Here is a 25000-nt window from a genome sequence, read left to right on the forward strand (position 1 = left end):
AATGGACAAATGGAAAAAATGTAATGTCCATCGTATGTTGAACAAGGAAGCTGCATACAAATTAAGAGAATGATTATTTAACCTACCTTTAACTGAGTTAAGTATTGTTTTATTTGCTCCACTCACTGGACATCCTTTTTCTGTTTAATTTTGTTTTATTACATGTAGTAGAATATAAGCAAACATGCATTCAAATGCCAAATGTCGCACTGAGCAGAGACTATATGTATATCTCACCTTTTCAACCTCAATCACATCCCCTCCAATAGTGGTTGTAGCTCATCGATTGTTTATGTGAACACTGAGAACCGATACTGTACACTATGCAACATAACACGGTGATACTGCTTATTGCTGTTGAATCGTATAAATATTAAAAGCTAAATATAAATATATATGTGTAATTATGTGTGCTCTTTCTGTGGAAAAGTCAAAATACAAAAACACTACAACATTTTGACATGGGTTTGATAGAGGACATCCATTTATAGTTAATGATTAGAGCAAGTTTAAGGAAATGTAAACCAATGAAAAGGGCCTGAAAACATCCACCCTAAGGTTGTCTAGTGTTACAGACTACTAAGGCTAGGAGACGTGCTGAGTCTTATCAGCTACATCTGCATCAGGTAACATAGGCATACTGCCATGCCCAAAACCACCAACTATAGGCCTATATATATATATATATATATTTTTTTTTTTATACGAAAACTGTATACAGTTTATACGAAAAGTGTATATATATATTTTCGTATCTATACTATATATTTGAAAAGATTAGGCTCCCTACCTATTCTTAGCAGTACCGTAATGCTAACTCCTTTGTTTGCGTCACATGCTTCTATTTGTCAGGTACATATGTACATTTCTTAAACAAAAAAATATATACACTTTTTAACATTTGACAATTTAGCTTACAGTATTATATTGACATCTTGCTTGACGTCACCTCTACATTCATATAATATAAATATGTTACCTAAAGGTGACCTCCTCACCTGGAATAACAAACGTCTCACAGAAAGTGGCAGCCTGGTCTCTCAGCCCGTCGGCAGGCACAGCCTCTGTTTCAGGGTTAGGCCACAGTACGGCGTGAGCCTCTGTTTCAGGGTTAGGCCCACAGTACGGCGTGTCGAGTGTTTCTGTTCCCCCTCGGCTGGCCTGCGCTCGGCTTAATCGGATCAGAAAGGACCTTCGTTCAGGGGCCTATGACCGGGCAGCGCGTCCCTGGTGGTAACATGAACCCAACGTTGTTCCCAAAGACTGGTAACCATAGGGACACTGTGTATAATTTATAATCGACTACAAACGGTGGCAACATGGAGGAGAAGGTGAGTCACTTTTTGTTATTGTTTACCATGCATCACCTTTGGAATATGTTTTGCTCATTTCATTTCTGTGTGCATTTCTGGAGGCGTGCATCGTCGATGGTTTGTACCGTGCTCTGGGTGTCTCTGCCGGAGGACGGTTCTCCTCTGAAGATATCAGCCTGATCTACCGGAGGGTGTTCCACTACCCCTCCACGGCAGATGATGTTCTTGTCGCTTTGAAGACGGTAAACCAATGTGGATAAACGCATTTGTTTTGTTTTTGTTATGGAATACGCATCACATACTGGGGGCTATGCAGGTGCATCGCCCCTTATACCCATGCATCAGTATTTCATTGTACTAACTCATTTATTATACCATCTTCAGCTTCGCCAGGTGGCTGGGGAAGATGAAGGGTGGTCATGCGCGGGTGAACACATCCTGGATGTTCTTTTAGAAATGCAGAAAGAGCGAGAAAGGAAAGACGAGGTAGAAATGTGATTTTCTTTATGAGATCATACGTTACATTACAACACGTGACTCACTCCTGTTCCCCCAGTATGTACGAGGTCGCTGTGTCTGTTATTTCAGCTATACTGGTCCCAGCAGCTGCTCAACATGGGGAAACACAAGAACGGACATCTACAGGACACACAGGAACCCATGTATCAGCGAAACCCAGATAACATGTGCTCAGATTCAAGCACCTTCAAACACGCTCAGAACATATTGTACTCAGTCTCCGTACCCCCGGGCTCTGGTGACGCAGACCTTTCACAGGTATCTGTTTCCATCACAGCTCACGTTTTGACTTTTATTCTCTCCTGTAGATGCACGATCATCCGTCATGTCTGGACGTTAACGCTTGCCTCCTGTTAAACCTGTACAGACAGAACCCAGCCACAGGGGTGTGTTGCGTCTGAAGAGGAGCGCTCGACAGTGCTGGGCCAGGTATCCTCACTATCAGACGTATCTCTGAACACCTCCTGTAAAACAAAGCTCTCTGTGAAACTCGACCCACCTTGTGAGAAACCGTGAACGTCTCCCTTGATGCTATTATTCCCTCTGGTGGTGTCGCTGCCAGTCAATGAGTTGTTTTTCACCAACCTTAGGCTGGTGACAGAAGGCGTTCACAGCATCGCACCCCGACGCGGGCGTGCCACTGAGATGGAGGTCAGGGGTCACGCTCTGGGTTGTTTGACCCTGGCCGACCTCCTTTCACTGGTGGAGATGAAGTACGCCGTGGTCACGGGGTTTCTTTACACAGAGATGCTGAGGCAGCACTACGGTACGGCTACTCTGCGCCTGGGCTCAACGGTATCACTACACCAGAGCCTGTGAACGGTGACATATTACACCACCAGCTGTGAGTGTGATTAGCCGTTACAAGCCGTGTTGAAAATCTGCTGTTTTGCAAAAAGTGTGTGTGTGTGTGTGTCCACCTAGATGTGTGACGGATAGATGAGCAACGTTTGCTACGGTCCACTGGGTAGGCTGGTAGACTGATCCGTCCAGCACACAGCTCGCCGGACACGCCCACTAGAGATGTCAGAAGAGGCCGACCAAAACGGCTTGTGACGGCTAACCACACTCACACCTGGTGGTGTAACATGTCACCTTCAGTGTCGCATGGGACATGTGTCTCTTTGTGTACTCGACCCACTACAGGTTGGAGTGCCTGGGAGACCCTGCCGCCATGGCGACAAGACAAGGAGAAGGAGGGGCTCGAGGACCTGGCCGAGCGGGCGCTGGCGTCTGGGGACCTGCTCCGTCTGACCGAGCTGCCGGGGGCCTTCAGGGTGTACAAGTAATGAGCGCGCACGGCACGCACACACACACACACACACACACACACACACACACACACACACACACACACACACACACACACACACACACGCCGAAATGCTTGCTTTAAAAAAAGATATTAATCAACGCAAATGCCGACTGACGTCAAGGTGTTTGATGTGTCCCGGCAGGACGCGTGGGGGGGGGTTCCCGACCGGCTCCTCTGAGTCCGGTGTGCGGTCGTCTTGGTCGGCCATGACCGTCCTGACCGAGGCCCACGCCTCCCGCCAGCAGGAGATGGACTCACTGACACACCTCAGCAAAAGGTATGACGCATTCGGTACGGCAGTTGGCCCCTTGATGTGAAGAACAAAACAGAACAGAAGGAGCCAAACACATTACAACTATTGTTTTGCGCAAATCAGGTTACCATCATTGTTTGGTCTTCTTTGTTGTTTGATTTATGGGAAAATGTCCAAAAACAATTAAGCAAATGATGATGCCTGTATTGACATTGACGCTGTGTTCTGTTGGCTTTTTGTCTTTGCAGGCTTAACAGGGAGAGCCTGAAGCTGTTGTTTCTTTACATCAGGCTCGCCACGTTCAGAGCCCAGACGGAGAGCAGCTCCTACGGAGCTCTGCTTGCAGCCCGACAGCTCTGGGAGTCCTGGTGAGACGACCAGACACACCGCGAAAACAGGAATTGTATCAAGCTGCCGAATTGGTAACCCCTGATCGCTTTTGTCTTTCCCACATCTGAAATCTCCTTCTCCTCGACAGGCCGTGTGTCAGCAACACGGGCAGCCGGCAGGAGATGGTGGAACAGTGGCTTCATGGCGATGAGGACGAGAAGGAGGAAGAGATCCCCATCTCAGTGTCACCGCAGCAGGTACATGCATCGAGATATCGGTTCACCTCTGATACTAAGGGTTACCAATTTAACCCACGGTATAGCTCGGACTAAAGCTACCCCATTATACCAGCCAGTGTTACAGGCAGACACAGACTCTCTACATTGGATCCGGACCTCTGACCCAGCCTAACCTAATCCTAATCCCTCCAGGCCGTGCTGCAGCTGCTGGTTCTGCAGCAGAAGGCGGAGAGGCAGTACCTCCTGGGACTGCTGCGTGGCGTCTCCCTACACCAGCTCGAGGGACAGGGGAACCAGTACCCTCTAAAGGACAGTACGTCTGTTTTGGCTTGTCTTAGTCTAAATATTTAATGTACATTTCATATCTTCCAAAAGGGGACATATTATAAAACATTGGGCGTGTCCACCTAGATGTGTGACAGATAGATGAGCAACGTTTGCTGCAGTCCGCTGGGTAGGCTGGTAGACTGATCTATCCAGCACACATCTAGGTGGACACGCCCACCTGTGATGTCAGAACCTTCAAAACGGCTTGACACGGGTAATCACACTCCCACCTGGTGGTACAATATGCCCCCTTTAATGACTACTGATCCCTTCCCCCCGACAGAGGAAAAACAAAGGCCTGGTTCTTTAAAAGACGGCTGCCTCAGAAGGCTGCAACACATCGGTGGCGCCCTCCAGACACAGGCTGCACTCCCACAGTCGAACCCTCCACCACCGCAGACGCATCCCCCCCCCTGGCCCAGGACGCAGCCCCCCCAGAATGAGAGCCAGGAGGGGGTGGGCGGGTGGTCCACAGGGACGGCCAACCGATGGGGGGAGAGCGCTGTGATCCTGCTGAGGCAGCTGGCAGACCGCCAGGAGGCCCAGGCTTCTACTGCGCTGCCATCGCTGCTCCACATGGTGAGAACCCGGTAGCACACCTCTGCTGTCCACACTCCGCAACACAATATCATCTGGGAACGGGGTACATGAATAATACGTGTGTGTGTGTGTGTGTGTGTGTGTGTGTGTGTGTGTGTGTGTGTGTGTGTGTGTGTGTGTGTGTGTGTGTGTGTGTGTGTGTGTGTGTGTGTGTGTGTGTGTGTGTGTGTGTGCTCGCTAAAGAGCATGGAGCATCTTCAGGCTCTGAGAGACAGATATCGGTCGGAATTCCAAACGCAGCATTTTGCCAACCTGCACAACATCCTCAGTCCTGACGTTCCCGAGTCCTCAGTGGTCGAGGTGGGGTTGGGGATAAGCCAGGCTGGGCCAATCACAGAACTGAACAGCAATGCTGGCCTTCACAATAAAAGCGCTGCAGCTCCTGCGGAGAGCAGCGTCCCATCACACGAGGAACCTGCAACTGAACCAGGACCAGTACCGGGACCAGTACCAGTACCAGGAACCATACCAGGACCAGTACCAGGAACCGTACCAGTACCAGGAACCATACCAGGACCAGTACCAGAAGCCGTACCAGGACCAGTACCAGGACCAGGACCAGGAGCCGTACCAGGACCAGTACCAGAAGCCGTACCAGGACCAGTAACGGCCGCTGAAGAGGTTTTTCCGAGACAGGATCTCTGCACAGGTATTATGACGAATAATAAATATCGAAGAAATAACCCCAAATCAATCCCGATCCCAGCCACCACCAGGAAAACCTTCACACTCCTGCCACATACCAGCCTTAAAGGTGTGTGAGTGTGATTAGCCGTTACACGCCGTTTTGAAAATTGGCCTCTTCTAACATCACAAGAGGGCGTGTCCACCTAGATGTGTGACGGACAGATAAGCAACGTTTGCTACAGTCCCCCGGGTAGGCTGGTAGACTGATCCATCCAGATCCATCCAGCACACACATCTAGACGGACACGCCCACTAGTGATGTCAGAAGAGGCTGATTTTCAAACGGTCTTGTAAGGGCTGATCCCACCCACACCCGGGGGTACGATGCGTCCCCTTTAACCACATCCTCCGTGCTGCTCTGAAGGCTGCGGTGCGGCCCTGGAGGAGCTGCCCTACCTGGAGATCCTGTGCGTCTCGGACGGCGCCGCGACGCACCGCGGGCGCCCTGAAGAGGAAGGGAGCTACGAGGAGGAAGAGCGAGGGGGGAGCCGCGGGAGAGCGCCGCAGGGCTACGAGAAGCAGGGCTCTCTGATCACGTCGGCGTGGAGCAAGCAGACGCAGTGCCACCCCGAGGCGGCCGCCGCCGCCCCCGCCGTCGGGGGCGGTCCAGGGGAGTGCAGCGTCCACCTGGGGACGGGGGACGAGGACGAGGCCGGGGAGGCGCACATGGAGGTGGTGGTGGAGCCGCCGCCGGGTCAGTCCGGGGTACAGGTACTACGCTGACGACCGTATCTTCTTCTGCCGTACGTCCGTACGACCTTCTGCTCTGTTGAGGCGGGCCAGTCCAGCGCCCTTGATCACGGTCAATTAAACTACGTCGCCGTTCTGGGGTCGGTGTTTGCTAGTTGTGCAACTAGTTCAAATGTGTTTGTTTGTTGTGGCTCTCAACAGTATCATAAATATGATGTACGTAGGGCCTGGCAGATTTTGATATTGCACTGCTAGTCTTCCTAAGAAAATGTAATCCATCCGGAGTGATCTTCTGAAGGATTGTTATAGTATTTGAAATGCTTAGGGTTGTGCGATGTTGTTCGGCCTTTGAGACCATAATTGTGATCAGGGAAAAATATCTAATCGCAACTTCTTCCCTCCTGATGGAGCCTGTGTCAAAGGTTGAAATGCACACCAGCAAACACCAGGTGGAGAACGAGCAAGCTCTCTCCGAAGGCAGCTTCCAGGAACATGGTTTTGCGTCAGAGACCAGAGCAGTTGCACCATCACAGCCCCTGGTTCCTTCTACTGAGACCCAGCCGCAGTTTCAGCCGGAGCCGTGCATGACGTCCGACCACATGACGGGAGAGCCATGCAGGGGCCAGGCAGAAGTGGAAGTCTGCTCGGTCCCCAGTGCAGAAGGGCCGTGGGCTCATAAAGGAAACGAACTGCTTCCAGCCGAGGACCGTACGAGCGTCCCACCGACCACAGTAAGAGGAGCTTCACCAACGTCCGCTCAGCTTCTGTAAAAGCACTCTGGAGCGGTCAGCATGGTTAGACATGAACTATTTAAAGACAGTCCTGTTCCTTTTTGCTCAGCCCAGAATAAACCATTTTTCTGCTGCCCAATAGGAGGTCGAGTTCCCAGAGGAGAGGAGGGCGATGGATGCAAGTTTGTGGAAGGGCCATAAAACGAGGGAGCCGGTGTCGTTGATGGAGAGGGAGAAGACGATGCGGAACCTGGTAGACATGCAGAGGAAGGTCGAGGAGAAGCAACAGAGAGACAGAGACAGACAGCTGCTACGGGTCGGGAGAAAGAAACGATGATCAACTATACTTCGGTTCGTATTGGTCAGCGTTGCTTACATTTCTTTTGTTTTTACTTTTGAAGCTTCAGGAGCGACTTTCGATTGTTCAGAACAAAAAGGCAGAGGAGGACCTGCTTGGTCTGAAACAGAAAGAAGCACTGGAGCACCTCACACACAATCTGCCACAGGTAACATTCTACACACTCTCACACACACACACAATTGAATCCTCTGAGTCTCCCTGGGTGGATAAGGAGAAGCAGCAGATATGAAAAGGTTGCTTTTGCATGTTTTGGCATTTCCCAGGCGGATAAGCTTGAGCAGAAGACCGTGGTCCGAGCCCGGCTGGACGAGCTGAGGAGAGAGAGATCCTGTGTGATGCAGTCCAAACGAGACCGGTGAGGAACCGCTTGGTCAAGCTCTGAAGATGTACAGATGCTGTGACGGTTGTTTGACTGTGATGCACTTCCTCCTCCTCTCTCGTCCATATTAGGAACACGGCTGGCTTTAAACAACTCCTGGGTCCGGTGGTCCACAGTTCAGACACAGAGAACAGCACAGAATAACACAAAGTCAACCGCTTTCACACAATAACAGCCAGCCACCACCCCATTGGCTAACGCATGCATGCAACGCATCCCCTATTAATGAAATGGTTTAACAGATCATTCAGAACTGATGTAAGGATTGCATCTGATCCAATACCAGTGTTCCCAATCTATTTTATTGCTTCCATTGATCGTAGCGTGTTTTAGAACAAATGCACAAATTCATGAATCCTTTTCTTGTTCACGTCCTTTCCATGAACAAGAAACATTTAACCAAACTGGTTGATCATTTGTGTACACAGCCATGACTTGACAAAGAACACGTCTTGTGAATGACCCGTGAATGAGACTTGGTGAAGAATAGTGAATATAAATACCAAGAAATAAAGATTCAACAAAGACAACGGTCCTATATGGTAACTTTTTAATATAGTTCATCTCGACAGATAGGCATAAACACGCTCAATCATTAGCAATTGACCTCAAGTCTTCTGTAGGTTGTCTGTGGCCTGAATAAGATGATACAATACATGCCACCAGCCTAGAGAGGTTCCCGTCCACACTCCTCTATGTCCACATAACATTAGCAACAGAACAGGTAAACCCACAGGCTATTTTGAAACATAAGTGCTGTGACCTCAGAATGGACCGTAGATGCACCTCGGCACTAGAACAAGTATTTACAGGCTCATTGGGAGAGGGGTTGTGTCAAAATGTCCTTGGGCAAATCGCTTGGCGTCACACCTCCTTAACGGCAAAGATGCATATTAACACAGAGAAGGAGTCAAGCACAGAGGGTTTCCTAATCAGACGGTGCTTGGTCATTGGACTTAAGTGTAGAAAGTGCTTATTTGTTTATCTATTATCAGTGCCCTTTCCTTCTAAAAACTATTTGATCTAATGTCCAAACCCAAAACATAATAAAAACCGGTTACAGGAAACGCAACATTCCACGGTGGCTCCCAGAAATATCCGTTAATATGAGTCTTCGACTCAAACAGAGGTACAACTCAACCTTGGGTTCATGTGTTGCATTCTTAATGTCTCACTCAGCAACTTAAAGAGGTATTGACCCGAGAAAATATGGTATCCAACAAAGACGCGTTGGTTATTACTACAAATATCTCCAATATTAAGCTTCAATATCAATATCAATATTCAATATAGTAGTCAAAGAAAAGCTGGGTCATTATCAGATCCAAGATAACCCATTCAATTACAGGAAGGGCAGAGATGCCCCACCCGTTTACCTCGGTACAAGGTGAAGACATGCTTTGACGGCTGTCATCAGGTCAGATCCTTCCAATTTGGGATCTTTGATTGCAGGAACACTTGCAAGGTACAGAAAGTCGCGTTGGCAAATCTTAATGCAACATCCTACATTCTTGACACGGGACCTGGATGTGCGAGTTCTGCGGCAATTCGGTACCATGCGCTCGCATGGGAAAGACTAGACTACACCTTATACAAGATGGCAGATGGTGCAATAGTTGCATTCTATACACTATTCGGGCATGTGGCCCCGGTGACATGGAAAAGCCTAGCATGGATTTTCGGAGGGTTTCATTAAACGTAGCCGATAAAGGAATATTCACCTCGCGGATGACGGACGATCACTGCGGTCCATAAACATTATATTGGTCACACATCCAGCCACACTAGAACTGGAGAGAATGAGCATGACAGGTGTTAGAGACTCTCCTTCCCCCAGGAATTGAGAAAAGAGAGGAATGTGCGCGTTATGTGCCGACTCGGGCCTTGTGTGGGAGCAGTGGTACTCAAGGTGTGAATGTCGATGTGTGCGTATGTCGTTGTTTGTGTTGTGTTGTCGTCGTCGTCGGGTACGCGGGTCTCTCCTACTGGTGCGCGCACTGGACCCCGGGCCCATGCGGGCCCCCCTCCTCGTCGGAGCTGTCGTTGTAGGCCTCGCGCCGGGCGCCGCTGCCCGCCCCCTGGGCCCGGTCGAAGTCGCTGAGCTCCACCTCCTCCACGTCGGCGGAGATGACGGGGTGCTCGGCGCGCGCGGGGAGCAGGTCTTCAAGTTCCTGGGGAACAGCCACAAGCTCACTCCGTGTCTCACACAATAGGCGTTCGCTTTTTTTAAATATCTACAAAATACAATGTTGTTATTTTTAAATCAGGCATCATGTGTTCTAACTTACGACTAGTTTTTCAGGGTTAATCCAGTTATTGTCGGGGAACTGAACTTCAAACTTCATGTACAAGTCTCCCTTCTCAAAGGGATTCCTATACTGGGGCATTCCTTCTCCTTTCACCACCTGGATGCAGCCTGTCAGACACAGGACAGAGAGTGACACACTCACCTCAAACCAACACTAAGATTTACAATTCGACAACATCATATGTGCATGGGACCATATATTTTTCATACATCAGAAGAAAAGGGCATGTACCTGGCTCTATGACCTTGCCAGGTGGGCTCTTGACCAGAAGCTGGCGCCCATCGAGGTGTGCCACGGTGATCTGGAAGCCACAGAGAGCCTCCACCAGGCCAATGCGCTGGGTCATATGAAGGTTACTGCTTTCACGGTTGAAATACTAAAAAGAAAAATAATTGTTTATTATGAGACATTTAACACATTGCTTCAAATCAACCACCAGATCTGTGCACGCTACCTGGATAGCCCATTATTTATTTATTTTCCCGGCATGATTTATAGACTGACAAGTTCAATAAATGTTTTTTTATATTGAGGCTTTTTTTTGTCATCATTGTGTAATTTTTCTGATGTAAATTGAGGGAGCAAAAGCAGTATCGGCTCCAAATATCGGCTCAAGAAAATCGGCAGCCCGTATCGGTCATCAGCTAAGGCTGATGATAAAAAAAAGCGGTATCGGTATCGGCCCTAAAAATCCATATCGGTCGATCCCTACTGGATGCATCATCATCACCATCCACGACCAATACACGGGCAAAGGTTCATTCCAGTGTGTACCTCATGCTCCTTCTCCTGCAGCACCAGGACAATGTCTCCTGGTTCAATGTTTGGGGCCTGGTCGGCCTCCCCAGAGAAGGTGATCTTCTGACCGTGCTTCATGCCTTTGTCTACATGCACCTCCAGAAGCTTGTTCTCCTTGCACACCTTCTGGCCCTCGCACTTCTTACAGCGGTCCTTTTCATTAATCAACTCCCCTACACTCGGAGAGGAGAAGACAACGTTAGGGCTTTACAGTGCATGTCAATGTAATCTTAACTTGCACATCTGCCCATAAACTCTTTCCGAAACAATTGATTGATTAATCTTTTGTTCGACCCCCCTAACTGCAACAGTCAATCATTTAATTCCCAAGGAACAATTTCTGGATTATAATTGTGATAATTGCTTCAAAGATAGTGATTAACTTAAATGAGAAGTCTGGTGTAAAATGGATCTGGGATATGTTTGGTATGATGACGAGTTAGAATGTTCATTTGGGAGAAAAAAAAGTGCATTTAGACGCACAGTACCACCAGCAGTTCACCCGTCGACGCCATCTTGTCTTTAAGACTGGATAGGTAGATTGGCAAACAGAGCTTGTGACATGCGTTAACAACACGCAAGCTCTGTGTTCGCCAATCTACTTATCGAGTCTTAAAGACAAGATGGCGTCGACGGGCGAACTACTGATGGTATTGTTCGCATTCTGACATTTTTAAGAATTGTCTAAAACGTAAGAATGCGTCTATATGCGCTTTTTTGCTCCCAAACGAACATTCCAACTCCCAGATCCATTTGACACCGGATTTCTCCTTTAAGTATTATTATTAAGCATTTTCTGCTTATTGCTGCAGGACTGCAAATGTTTCAGGGTTTCGGATTGTTACAAATTGAATACCTTCTTGACTGCTCAGCAAACAAGGCAGGCATATGTAAGACGTATAATCAGACTATGCTAACTTGTAACGGGCATTTAGCAGTATGCCTTTCCAAAGCATGAATAAATCCAAAGACTGCTCGTGGATTGAACCAAAGACAGTGTAAGAGGGGTGTCCTAAAGATGTGGCCTGTAAAGCCCCGTGAGCTTTAATTGTGATTAAGGGCTATACTAATAAAGTTCACTTGACTTTACAGTCTTTTGGGTTTTAGTGCGTGTATTGGTGCGGTTGCAGCACACACCCTCTCCGCTGCAGTCCGTGCAGACCGACTGCATCTGTTGGACCATGCCAGGCGCCAGTTGTCTGATCATGATCCTCATGCCACGCCCTCTACACGCGACACACTTCTGAACGGCTCCGGCCTTACCCCCTTGGCTGAACAAGCAAAACAACAGACGGGATCAGGGGGACATGAAGGCCAACACAATCGAGTTAAGGTTATCATCTCCCATTCCAAGCATGGGATTTAATTGTGCTAAATGTTTAATTGAACAGGACTCACCCGTTACAGGAGCTACACAGAACATTCTTACTCAGCTGTAGTTTGGTGGTTTTGCCATTGTACATGTCCTCAAGGGAAACTCTGCGACAGATAACGAATCAAGTTAAAATCCCCCAAAAAAGGCAGCTTCATATTCTTTGATTCACTCCAAAAAGGGCCATTGGAGCCTTGTGCCAACTCACTTGAGGGGGTGCACCATATCCTCTCCTCGCCGCCTGCCCCCGTTACGCCCCCCTCGGCCCCCTTGCCCCCCCATGAAGCCAAACAGTCCTCCTCCGAAGATGTGGGAGAAGATATCATCCATGCCTGGCCCGCCACCGCCAGCCCCCTCCCGTAGTCCCTGCTCGCCATAGCGGTCATAGAGCTCCTTCTTCTCAGGGTTGGTCAGCACTTCGTATGCAAAACTGATCTCCTTGAACTAGACAGAATCATCAAACAGTTATGATATTATATTAATGATGCCAAATAAACTTGACAAACTCAATATTAATTGATTTAATTCTGGACATCTTTTTTTTAGAAAGATGTATTCCTCATAAAAATTGTGAGGACCCCCTTAAAACTCCATTGTATGATAAAATTATAATTGTGTTTTGGTGACTCATACCTTATCTCCGGCATCAGGGTTCTTATCAGGGTGATACTCCTTGGCCAGTTTGCGGTAGGACTGTAAACCACAAACCAATAACATTAACATCCCTAATAATAGTTTAGCTTGAGCCTGATATCGTTGGGTTACTATTGTCAACGCTTCAAGGGACAGTAAACAAACATCGCTATCATCACTGAACTGCGTTGCCTGGTCGCTGTCGAGTTTGAGGCCCTGTTGTCAGAAAACCGTGACACTGCAACTAGGCACGCAGCTTGAGTTGACAGCCTTTGACAACGACCTCTTTCTGTAGCAGGGACGACGGACGTTACAACTAGAGACTATGTTCAAGATAAGGATATGGATAATGTAAATATCAGCTTGTATATACATAAGCATCACACAGTGATGGAGGTTTAATGTAGCATTAATCATATTCAGAACATCAGCGTTACCCACCTGGTAAAAACAATGTGACAACACATAACCCAAACAAGGACTCACTTCCAACACCACATTATTGTACATAAGTGGCAAGCTTCAATGTATGCTTTATCCAACTTTTAAGAGTCGAGAAGCGATGAATGGACACACTCGGCGACTACAGAGGGATCAACACAATTAGCTAGTCAGCTAAAGGCAGCGCGAACTATTCTTCCTCCACTCACCTTTTCAATTGGATATCATTAACATTACTTCAGTTCTCCCGTCCCAAGGGATACGGGGTGTATACCCGCACCATACCCTTACACACAACGTATTCTACACGGTGGAGCCTCACATCGCGGAGCTCTTCACATACCCTAGCTAGCTAGCGCTTCGCATAGTGTGTGTGTGTGTGTGTGTGTGTGTGTGTGTGTGTGTGTGTGTGTGTGTTGAACTAACGTTAGCTAAGACGAGCTAAAGAGCAGCCGCTAGAAAGGCCACGCTCGGCAGGATGGATGTCGAACGTACCTTCTCGCTATTCGCGATATCGGCTTGAAAACCACGTACCTTTTTGAGTTCATTTTCGGTGGCGGTCGGCGAAACTCCTAAAATGTCGTATAGCTTGGTGTCCACAACGTTCGCCATGCCTGTGCTTGCACCTCCTGCTTACTGAAACGCCGAGTGTGTGTGTGTGTGTGTACTGTGTGTGCGGAGGTTCGGCTGGAGCAGGGAGGGCTGAGCAGGAGTGGTGTGTACCCAAAATGTTGGCTTGTCCCCGCTGTCGGTGTGTAATGCGCATGCACGATCCGTGGAGCTTCTTTTTTTTCTGTTGACAAAATTACGTCGATTCTCTCCGACGTCATTCAAGCCCTGTGCAACTACGGCAACCTCATGACATCCCATATGTATGCGAGTAGGTTATCTTGATGATTAGCGACGCCGTTTTGACCGTGGAGACACTTTTTCATTAATTGAACTTCCCTGAGGTTAAAATGAGATGCAGCTACGTTTAGTCCATTAAAGGAGTTTTCGGTTAAAAAAACTTGCATTGATTTCCCATATCGTGTTATCACCCACAAACATCCTCATCCATTAATTACACTAACTGTTATATTGCAGTCTAAATCCAGAATTGCATAAATTGGTTACAGACATACCACAGGCAAATTAAAATAAGTTTCCTGGCCTAACAGGTCGCTACTTGTAGTGTATAGTCTACGTTTCTAAATGCAACAATTTCGGATTATCATCACAGAACGACCATTGGATCATTGTTATTCTTCTTCTTTATTATTGTTATAAATTTCACACGTGACTGTCTTTACGCAATGCGTCAAATAAATAGCATTCAGGCGATTTAAGCGACTTAATTGCTATTGGGCATTTACGACTTGTGGTTTATATTATTGTCTCTAAAGGAAAAAAATACCTCATATTAATGTTAATAAGCTACGCATTCATGCCTTTCATTTTCCAGCCCAGCTTCTTACGAGTGACCACGGTGTTAGCCTTCACGTAGAATAACATGTGCAGTTTGGTCCATGTGTACAGCGCACATGTGATGTAATGTTAAGTCCTGATCCGACTTCCCCACTTTAAACGGCAACTCCCCAGTATAACAGCTCCTGCTTCCATTGTTGTTGTTTTTAACATTTAGTTTCAATATGACCATCCAAGTGTCAGTATTGTGTGTCTGCACAGACATGAGCTAGGGACGCTGCGAGTGTATTTGCATCGGAGTACGACTTGAACATACTGCAAATGTTGTACAGCTGCAGCAGCAGCAGCAGCAGCTGACTGCCCGCCGTGAACCGCCAGCTCCGGACTGGCCATGTTGGATAAGTCGCACTGGCGGCCAACACTGAATGATTTGTCGTTTCAAACAGCCAGCTTGCTGAATACAACCGATTAAACGAGTTGGATAAATATATATATACGAGCCGGCCACTGTTGTGTCTTCGGTGGCCTGAGCGTTTATTTAAGCCTGCGACGCATGTTAGCTGGCTAACGTCGAGGTGATGTCGAGGTGGGTCTGATACCAGGACGTCTTCTAGCCAGCGGTTGAAGAGCAGGGGGTAAATATTCGATTAAATGACATGTATTTTTTAGCAGCGACATGCCGCCCGACCTTGGTGGCGACTGAACCCGCGCTAAAAGAAGAGGGCTAGCCGTTGGTCTGGGAATGGTATGATACGCATGTAGATGTTAGGGATGTGTAATAACGCTGTTAACCATCAGCTGATGCCTTTAGCACAGGCCTACTAACACGGACCCGATCGTGTTAGCGGTACACAGAACCGCAGACATCGTTTCATGGATAAATAAGTGGCGTCGGTAGATCGTTGGCTCACAAACACCTGTTTGTTTCAACATGTTTGGCCACGGACAGGCTAACGGGATTAGTGGCAACAAATTAGCATCGCTCCACGCTTGTTCATCTTAGAGAAGGTGAAATGGTCCTAACTCATGTTTAAAGGTGAATTGTTGTTCAAGGCGTTTTCCTTTGTTTCTGAGCAGGAGGAATCCAGTGGCTGGGCGCCTTATTTTATTATTTAGTATGTTAAGACCAAGGTCACATGCAATAGCCATTCAGGGTAAAGTAATTGCTAATGAGAGTGTGAAATCTTGGACTGCCCTTTTTTATTGACGTGGGCCTGACATGTAATACTAACACGTTCATGTTGGTGCAGTATAAGGAACATTGCAGGTAGCCTGAGAAGCACCTGTCTGTTGAAAGCTTGGTGATGGATTAGACTCAGACTTATGTCTATGTCAGCTGCTTAGAATGGCTAACTACCATGCATCCTGCATTAGCGTCACGTAACTGTTACTATCTTCAATTAGTGTATGCATCTAGTTTATTACCTATTCATACTTAAAGCGCTACTGAGTATTAATGAAACATCAATAAAACCGATAGAGAGACACTTTTTAAATAGACATTGTTTGCTGTCACACTCATGGATTGAATGCTCCTTTAATTTGTTTAAATGAGATGATGGTTAGTCAGTGAGTAAGGGGCAATTGTAAAGTTTGTGAGATGGACCATATTGTTAACATTTAGCCTGATATAATCTCTGATCCAGATGTTCGACAATGTAATGGATAATTTGTGGGTGGGGACTGCAGTTTCTGGGCCATAAACAATAGAGTGTGAAGGGCGGGTTTACCCATTGTTTCCTGTTATGTTAATGATTTATTCTTCCTAAGATTAACTCATTAGCAAATGCTGTATGAAGGAGGAACACATGTTTTTCTACAGTGGCCAGTCACCAGACACTTTGTCTAGGGACGTTGGCGTCTGAAAAGGACGTTTGAGTTTGTCTTTGCACCACCGACCAAGGGAAATGTTAAGTTGACCGATGCTGGCCGAATTAGCCGTCACTGTTGGCCAAGGATCTGTCTGGTCTTGTCTGTCATTAGACTTTAGATGTAAATCTAAAATCAGATTTGTGAGTCTAAACCAGATCTAATCTCGTATCCAGCAGTCCAACTATGTTATAGCAGCATTTATGGAGGGGAGATGGCAAAAGAGCCTGGGCCGGAAATCAGAATAATAACAGATAAGGCGGAAGGGTGCCTTGTTTCCTGAGTATTTTACCAATGCAAAACTCATTTGCACGAGTTTGATGCTTCAGAAGGGGATTTGAATAAATCACTGCGTCACTGTCTACAGTGATATTCTACACAGTGTTGACATGAATTTTTGAGAGATTATTTATATTTAACTTGTGCTGACCGCCAATTATGCGATGATCCCCGACTCTCGCAATATGATTGGTTGAAATAAGTATGAAGTGAAAATAATGTTAGTCCAGATTTGAGCTTGCCTGCCATCAGTTTAAATAATTAAAACAAAGTCTGACTTGTGAGACTAAGCCAGATCTTACTCAGAATGTACAGTATGTGATGGTGAATCACCCTTTACTTTAGCATCAGTTCCCACATCACATGTTTATTACATCTTCTCACTACATGTACCATCTGCAGACCACAGTATAGCCTTGCCTTTCTTGTGAATTTGCTGAAATGTCACAATTGTGTCTGTGCAACCACATTCTCTGCAGGCTGGCCGAGGCCTGCATGCGTCTATAACGTCAGCCATGTTTTGGAAGTTTGACCTACATGCTTCGTCCCACCTGGAGGCTCTGCTCGAGAAGGACGATGTCACACTCACAGAGCTCATGGACGAGGAGGATGTGCTGCAAGAATGCAAGGCCCAGAACAGGAGGTCAGGGATTCACCTTCTGACATCCCATCTAGTAACAGCTGACGCTTGCATTGGGCATGTCATCTTTTTTTCATATATCGTCTGATGCCTTCATGTTGTACTTCCTGTTTCCTGTTCTAGGCTCCTCCTGTTCTTGTCTCAGGACAACTGCATGCAGGAACTACTGCGTCTCATCACCACAGTGCCCCCTGCTGGTGTCGAGGAGATGAAGCGCTTCAAGTAACAGTCACTCACTGTACATGATGTTACATGGACATGGATTGTGTTATATGTAATACAGAGGTGTAGTTTATGAGGTCAGAGAACAAATGGAGATATAATCTTTTGAGTTGTTGCACCAATTTTTATAAAAAACAATTTATCAAACATGGGATCAAGATACAGCCCTCTGAACATATTGCTTGTGAGTTCCTTGATTAACAAATCATTATTGCAAAGGGTGAATTACATCATGCTTTTGCATAAGCCTGTACACCACCGTGACATTTAAACCAACTCTGTAATCAAAAGCATCCATTTCAGTCTTGATCTAGAAAAATCGATGTCTAGGACACGATAAGGAACTCGATCCTCTGTCCTCAAGTAGTTGCGGTTGTGTGCGTGTGTGTGTGTGTGTGTCTGTGTCTGTGTCTGTGTGTGTGGGTGTTGATGGGCGGCAGGTATCCGAACATCGCGTGTGAGCTGTTGACCAGTGACGTGGGCGTCATCAACGATAAGCTGGGTAACGAACAGCCGCTGTTGGACACACTCTACGGCTTCCTGGAGCAGCCGTCGCCTCTCAACCCACTGCTGGCCTCCTTCTTCAGCAAGACCGTCGGGAACCTCATCACACGCAAGACGGAGCAGGTAGGCTCTCAGATACACGTGAATGGACATGGTCTTCCAATAGCTCTCCATGGATCAAGGTGCACGGTTAAAGGTCCCATTGCATGCCACCAGGTGTGAGTGTGATTAGCCTCAGATTTTAGAAACGGCTGGCAAGGCTAATCACACTCACACCTGGTGGCATGTCATGGGACATTTAGAAGCTACCGTTATTTGAGAAGCATTTGTTTTCAAATTTGTTAAAATTGTCTTTACATCGTAACAGCAATCAATAAATCAAATGCTCAGACAATTTATTTTTTAAAAGCCGATATCTGGGGTGTCGCAGGTATTTAATGAGCCTATCCAGTCATTAATCCAGGCATTCAGACATGATGATGGCCTATCTATTCTGTCCTACATACCCGGCTACTTGCACTCTTCCTGTGCACTCGTTGCGAATGACAGGAGTCTAACACAAGGCTAGGCAGACATATCGCTAAAGGGAATCTTTTCAGTTGGACACTTAAAATATCCTGCTTATTTTGGCTGGGTTCACAAGAATGCCTACCCTAGATTTAAGTGAAGACAACCTACCAAGTTCCACCTCAGGCGTCACAAGTGGCGCAGAGTGTAGCAAAATAAATATCCACAAATCACTTGTTGTTCATTGGGTGATCATGGGCTGAAGGCTGTGGTAAAATGATATCTTTGAATGTTGTTTTCATCTTCGCTTTTGTAGAACGATGGCTGAACTGTGAATGGTATTTCATGTGTTCCTGTTCTGCAGTCTTACCCTAGAAACTATCCGTAGGCCCGTTTTGCGGTGGGGTTTTGTGATGTAAATTGGGTGGTGATCTGGTTAGGTGATCAGCTTCCTGCGGGGGAAGGAGGGCTTCCTGTCCCTGGTGCTGAAGCACATCGACACGTCGGCCATGATGGACGTGCTCCTGCGGCTCATCAGCTGTGTGGAGCCAGCGTCTCTCAGACAGAAGACCCTCCACGTACGTCTCCCTTTGCACACACACATCTCCACTGGAGCCCGGCCGATACACTTCGGCCCGCTGATATTATCGGCTGATATTAGGCTTTTTCCAAACTATCGGTATCGGCCGATTAAAAGAAAAACTGCCCTTTTTTTAGTTTTTTTGGGTTATTGTGATTTTGTTCAAAGGACTTTGAGTTTCATATCTTAACTTTTCTGTTGTGATATTAAAACAATAAAATAAAGTTTATTTTTAAACTGCATTACCTTATTATTTTACTGAGGACTCACAAATAACCAATGTTAGGGAAATCTGTTTATGTTTTGTTACGCGTTTCTGGAATTTATTTTTAAAATGTATATCGTCCAATATATCGGAATATCGGATTTTTAAATCACCAAATATTTGTATCGTATCGGCCTTAAAAATCCTTTATCGGTCGGGCTCTAAGCTACACACTGACTGACCCACGTGCACACACACACACACACAGTGATACCAGTTTGTTTCTCATCCACAGTGGCTGAATGAAGAGAAGCTAGCCCAGAGATTAATAGAACTCATTCACCCCGAGAGAGACGAAGAGGTAAGAATTCACACTAACAAACTATTTAAACATCTCTTTCAATTATAACAACTACAACTGGACTGGAACGTGTGTGTGTGTGTGTGTGTGTGTGTGTGTGTGTGTGTGTGTGTGTGTGTGTGTGTGTGTGTGTGTGTGTGTGTGTGTGTGTGTGTGTGTGTGTGTGTGTGTGTGTGTGTGTGTGTGTGTGTGTGTGTCTTTCAGCGTCAATCCAACGCATCTCAAACCTTGTGTGACATCATTCGTCTGAGCAGAGACCAGGCCAATCAGATGCAAGAGATCTCTGAATCCGACCCGTTGCTTTCAGCCTTGGAGTCGTAAGGAACCAATGCACACTCATTCACGCAAACGCACACACACACACACACACACACACACAGACACACACTGGTCATCTTTACACCGATAGTTAACTTGATTTAATGGCATTAGTGCACCAATAGTGGATCTGGTAGTGCAACCTCATAGTGGTCTGCTGCCACTAGATGTGTCAGCTATGAGAGGCAAACCCAGATATGTTTATGTTCTCACCTGTTTTTAACTTAATTGTGAGTGTTCAGACCTCCATAACCAAAACAGACCGGACAATCCAAACTAGTACCCAAAACAATAGAAATAAGTGTTGAGGTGTGAGAGCCGTCTACACACACACACACACACACACACACACACACACACACACACACACACACACACACATACACACACACACACACACACACACACACACACACACACACACACACACACACACACACACACACACACACACACACACACAAACACTGTCACAATGTGTATTTGGATCTTAGCTCTTGTTCCTTTGTGTGTTATTCAGGCAGGAGTGTGTGGGACAGTTACTGCAGAACATGTTCTCAGGTGAGAGAACCGAGAGCTGCATCGTGAACGGGGTCCAGGTTCTGCTCACCCTGCTGGAGATCCGGAGGCCGGTGTGAGTACGCCCAGACCGTTTGGGCCTCAGTGGCGCCGGATTCAACCCAAACCTCACCTTTTGACTGTTTTCACCAATGCTAAAAAAAAAAAAATGATGTGGAGAAATGATGGTCGTATAAGACGAAATCAGTATCCGTATGCCTCGCTAAATAAATACGTGATTTAATAAATGTTGGAGGAGAAAAGTATATCTTGTGTGGTAGATCGAGGTGCACCATTTATTTATTTCACTACCAAAAATGTAATGAATGCAATTGAAGCGAATATGTAACAGCTGGCACGGTGCACTATCTATGCTTTCAGTGGCTTCATGATCTTTATGGTCTCGCTCTCTCGCTCTCTCTCTCTCTCGCTCTCTCGCTCCAGCTGTTGCGTTGTTGTTTAAAAAAACCAGCGGGTGATGAGTAATTTGTAACACATGTCACCAACGCGCCTGTTCTCTAATCAGGCCCCCAGAGCCACGCCCCCAGAGCCACGCCCCCTCCTATCTCCCCCCTCCAGACAGAGCTCCGCCCCCCCCACACCTCTAACCAAACAATGAGTCCGACCATGTCAAGCCACTATTGAACCAGCCTGCTGTGTGGTCGTTGCAGCTCACGTGTTGTGTGTATGTGTGTGCGTCATCTATAACCTCAGGGTCGACGGCGTCATGGACGCTCAGGGGTTTGAGAGAAGTTACAACGTCAACAGCAGTATCTTGTTGGCCATCCAACCACAACTGATCCACTTCCACCAGCTGCTGCTGGCCCCGCCCAAGGTAACGCCAGGACCTATCGGGCGCTCCCATAGCGCGCTGTCACAATTCATTCTGGGAGTAGATCTGTCCCTTATCAATGCTGTCCATTACAAACCCAGCATCCTAAACACGGTACAGCGTAGTATGGAGTATGACAATGAGGAACAAATGGGCTTTCTATGATTGCTCGTGTATTGCAGTTTTTCTCACATGTTATGACATTAACTTGTTTTTGTGTGGTGTGTGTGTGTGCTCGTGTGCGTCTGTGTGTGTGTGTGTGCAGTGCAGTCCCATGCTGACCTCCATGGGTCTTCTGGAGGAGCCTCTGGGGAACACGCGTCTGCACGTGGCGCGGCTGGTGGCCTCGCTGCTCTACACCAGCTCGGCCAGCCACGCCGTGGTGGCCCAGACCCTCTGCCAGCTCAACACTATGGACGTGCTGCTGGTGAGCCCCACCAGCCGGGGTCAGGGCAGGGCCTCTGGGGGGGGGGGGTCACCGTCCTATGGAAGCATTTATGTAGCAAAGTTCAAATGGAAATGCAATTTGCAATTTGCTATTCAATAATTCATTACATTATGCAATTGACAATTCATTATGCAATTTAATAATGTAATTTGTAAAAACGTTATTCAAAGTATATTTTAACATGCAAAGTGACAATAAAATCCTCAATTCAATTATCAAAAGTTATAACAAGAAAAATAGAATAACATTTTGTCAAATCTTTTTGAGTTCCTTTATTCAAATTGAAAAGCTTTAGCGTCCCCCTGATTGCAATGGACTTCGCCAAGCTCTCTGTGTTGCGAAATTCAAATAACATGAATTACATTATTAAATTGCATAATGAATTGTCAATTGCATAATGTAATGACTTATTGAATAGCAAATTGCAAATTGCATTGCCATTTGAATTTTGCTACATATATGCTTCCATAGGATCCTCACTGGGGGTCCATGCCACTCCAGGAGAATAATTAGAATAGATTTCATTTAAATGCATCAATCTGGTGAATTTGAGAAAAAATATATGACACATCCCTTACTGACAAATTACTTCTGCTGGTACCGATATGAATGTTGATGACACAATGTAAACACTAAATGGGGTTGAGGAGTTTTCAGAAAGCATTTAAGAAAATGACTAAAGCGCTATGCACGATGCGCCTTCGTCTCGTCAATGTGTGGGAAACACTGGTCTGTATATATTATATATATGGAGACAGACAGATCGATCGACCTATTAATCAGAATATATTATTATATATCTAAACATCTTTATTATCCATCCATATATATCTCCCTACCCTTTTATAACCCTTTTATATTAGCCATGTCCGCCTATCTGTCTGTCTGTCAATTCAATTAAATAGAGCTTTATTGGCGTGGACAATTAACACTTACATTGTCAAATGCAAGTGTTTAAAATGAAAAGAAAAAACTATCATCCATCAAACTATTATGAATTCATCTATCCATCTCTCTGATCTGTTATCTATAGATCTGAAAGGATAATGGTTGTACTTTGTCCCTCGCTGACGAACGTACCTTGTTGTGAAACAGGGCTTGTTCTTTAAATACACCTGGAACAACTTCCTCCACCTCCAAGTGGAGCTCTGCGTAGCTGCCATCCTCAGACCCTGTGCCCACGAGATGAGACTCCAACCGGACCTGGGATCGCAGGAAACGTCCCTGCTTCCACCTCCCCAGGAGGCCGCAAAGGAGAAGGGTTTGTCCGAGGCCCTGAACTCAGACTTGGGAACAGCACAGAACCCTGAAAGCTCTGCTCATAACACGATGGTAGCGCATGTAAGTGTCTCTCTCTCTCTCTGTCACTCTTGCCGTCCCTCTACCCGGACATTCACTCCCGACTTGGCTGGACTCTTTTATTCTGGAACAAAGGGGTCCTGTAGCTTATCCTTCTCCCTCTCTCTCTCTCTCTCTCTCTCACTCTGCCCCCTTCTCAGTTGTTTCAGCACTGCCGACTAGTCCAGAGGATTCTTGATGCTTGGGAAGAAAACGATAAGATTCAGTAGGCCACTCTTTTCTTATTAGGTTTTACAACGTACATGCTTGCTTGCGTTTGTGTGTGCGCGTACATTTCAACTTCCTGGTTTCCAGGGTAACGGGTGGGATGAGGAGAGGGTACATGGGTCACCTGACCAGGATCGCCAACACAGTGGTGCACAACCTGGAGAAAGGACCGGTCCATGCTCAGATCAGCGGCCTCATCACAGGTTCGGTGGTTTGTTTTGTTGCGTGGATTTTTAGAGGGATACCACTGATTTATGTCACGTTATTGTCCTTCCCATTGAATGTATTGAATGTGTGTGTGTGTGTGTGTGTGTGTGTGTGTGTGTGTGTGTGTGTGTGTGTGTGTGTGTGTGTGTGTGTGTGTGTGTGTGTGTGTGTGTGTGTGTGTGTGTGTGTGTGTGTGTGTGTGTGTGTGTTTGTTGTTGCAGAGCTCCCTGAAGACTGCAGGGGGCGCTGGGAGACCTTTGTGGAGCAGACTTTAAAAGAGACAAACAGGAAAAACACCATTGACTTGGTAAACACACAGTCACACAGCCACTGTGAACGCAGTCACGCCTGTCAAAAGGAGACGTACTGTACATGCAGGTCTGGAGCTGCGGTCTGTGTGTGTGTTCTAGGTCGGCACTCGCTCCCTGAGACATTCCTCTGAGGACGACATGGAGAGCCCCTTCCCCAAAGAGCTCACCCTGCAACAGGTGCGCACATCCTGACTGCAATCACAGTTAGATATTTATGTTTGCATTGAATCCTAATCCTAATATTTAACTCGCTTTTAACCTTTAACTAATCAAGACATTAAGAGCAAATTGTTGTTTACAATGGCAGCCTAACCCTTTTGAGGGATGGTGGTAGGGCCTAAAGAGAAATGTCAGAAGTTAAGACGGCAGCAAACATGGAAACATTGCCATCACACCCACTGCTTGCATCCAATCACAATAGGCCATGACATAACTGGCCTACAGTCGACCACACAAGCATCACACGGGCAGCTAGCAAAAAGGAGGGGACAACCGCAGGACAAGACTAGCATACAACAGCAGTAAGACAAACAGTCAGCAGCAAGAGAGCTGACTGCATGAGACAATGGTATGCAGCCAGCAGACAAGGGTTTGAGCATATTAGTGGGAAACAGCTGCATGTATCACTGAGAATGTCCACAATAGAGTCTTTGAAAACTGACTTTAACATTGTAAAATGTACCCATTATTCAAGGCCTTCTCGGACTACCAGATCCAACAGATGACGGCAAATTTTGTCGATCAGTTTGGCTTCAACGACGAGGAATTCACGGACGCTGAAGACAGAATTGCGTACGTGATTATACTGATTCTTGATGATCATTCCTTGATTGAAATGGCTGGGACTGTTGCCTGATGTGTGTTAATGAAGTGCCTGTGATTTTGCAGA

The 25000-nt window shown here is 46.6% G+C and overlaps 2 protein-coding genes across 4 annotated transcripts in view; one reads left to right on the forward strand and one right to left on the reverse strand.

Annotated features, from left to right (window-relative positions):
* Positions 1-8174: 8174 nt before the first annotated feature.
* On the reverse strand, positions 8175-14137 carry dnaja2b (DnaJ heat shock protein family (Hsp40) member A2b). Its single transcript, XM_056597909.1, has 9 exons — positions 13832-14137; positions 12857-12916; positions 12432-12667; positions 12250-12330; positions 11989-12122; positions 10828-11024; positions 10285-10429; positions 10033-10160; positions 8175-9915 (listed from the first exon to the last, which is right to left on the reverse strand). The coding sequence occupies exons 1-9, from the start codon at positions 13907-13909 to the stop codon at positions 9727-9729; spliced, it is 1248 nt and encodes a 415-aa protein (XP_056453884.1). The 5' UTR covers positions 13910-14137; the 3' UTR covers positions 8175-9726.
* Positions 14138-14699: 562 nt separating this feature from the next.
* ppp6r2b (protein phosphatase 6, regulatory subunit 2b) overlaps positions 14700-25000 on the forward strand; it is a 22133-nt gene continuing 11832 nt past the window's right edge. Inside the window, exons 1-17 of one of the 3 annotated variants that reach the window (XM_056597906.1) lie at positions 14700-15290; positions 17332-17495; positions 17616-17714; positions 18155-18341; positions 19166-19303; positions 19806-19871; positions 20076-20188; positions 20710-20823; positions 21462-21582; positions 21845-22006; positions 23123-23368; positions 23527-23591; positions 23681-23796; positions 24022-24107; positions 24211-24288; positions 24806-24903; position 25000. The exon at position 25000 is cut by the window's right edge and continues 57 nt beyond it. In XM_056597906.1, the coding sequence (XP_056453881.1) occupies positions 17368-17495; positions 17616-17714; positions 18155-18341; positions 19166-19303; positions 19806-19871; positions 20076-20188; positions 20710-20823; positions 21462-21582; positions 21845-22006; positions 23123-23368; positions 23527-23591; positions 23681-23796; positions 24022-24107; positions 24211-24288; positions 24806-24903; position 25000 (1818 nt within the window). In that variant the 5' untranslated portion in view covers positions 14700-15290; positions 17332-17367. Of the gene's footprint in view, positions 15340-17331; positions 17496-17615; positions 17715-18154; positions 18342-19165; positions 19304-19805; positions 19872-20075; positions 20189-20709; positions 20824-21461; positions 21583-21844; positions 22007-23122; positions 23369-23526; positions 23592-23680; positions 23797-24021; positions 24108-24210; positions 24289-24805; positions 24904-24999 lie in introns of all 3 variants that reach the window. The other 2 variants (XM_056597905.1, XM_056597908.1) reach the window with 2 other exon arrangements.

This window comes from Gadus chalcogrammus, chromosome 9 (assembly GCF_026213295.1).
Source record: "Gadus chalcogrammus isolate NIFS_2021 chromosome 9, NIFS_Gcha_1.0, whole genome shotgun sequence".
NCBI classification, from domain to species: domain Eukaryota; kingdom Metazoa; phylum Chordata; class Actinopteri; order Gadiformes; family Gadidae; genus Gadus; species Gadus chalcogrammus.

Coding starts and splice junctions, on each gene's coding strand:
- dnaja2b (XM_056597909.1), bottom strand. CDS start 13,909: ATGGCGAACGTTGTGGACACCAAGCTATACGACATTTTAGGAGTTTCG. Junction 12,917..13,831: donor CCGAAAATGAACTCAAAAAG/GTACGTGGTTTT, acceptor TGTGGTTTACAG/TCCTACCGCAAACTGGCCAA. Junction 10,430..10,827: donor TGCAGGAGAAGGAGCATGAG/GTACACACTGGA, acceptor TTTTCTTTTTAG/TATTTCAACCGTGAAAGCAG.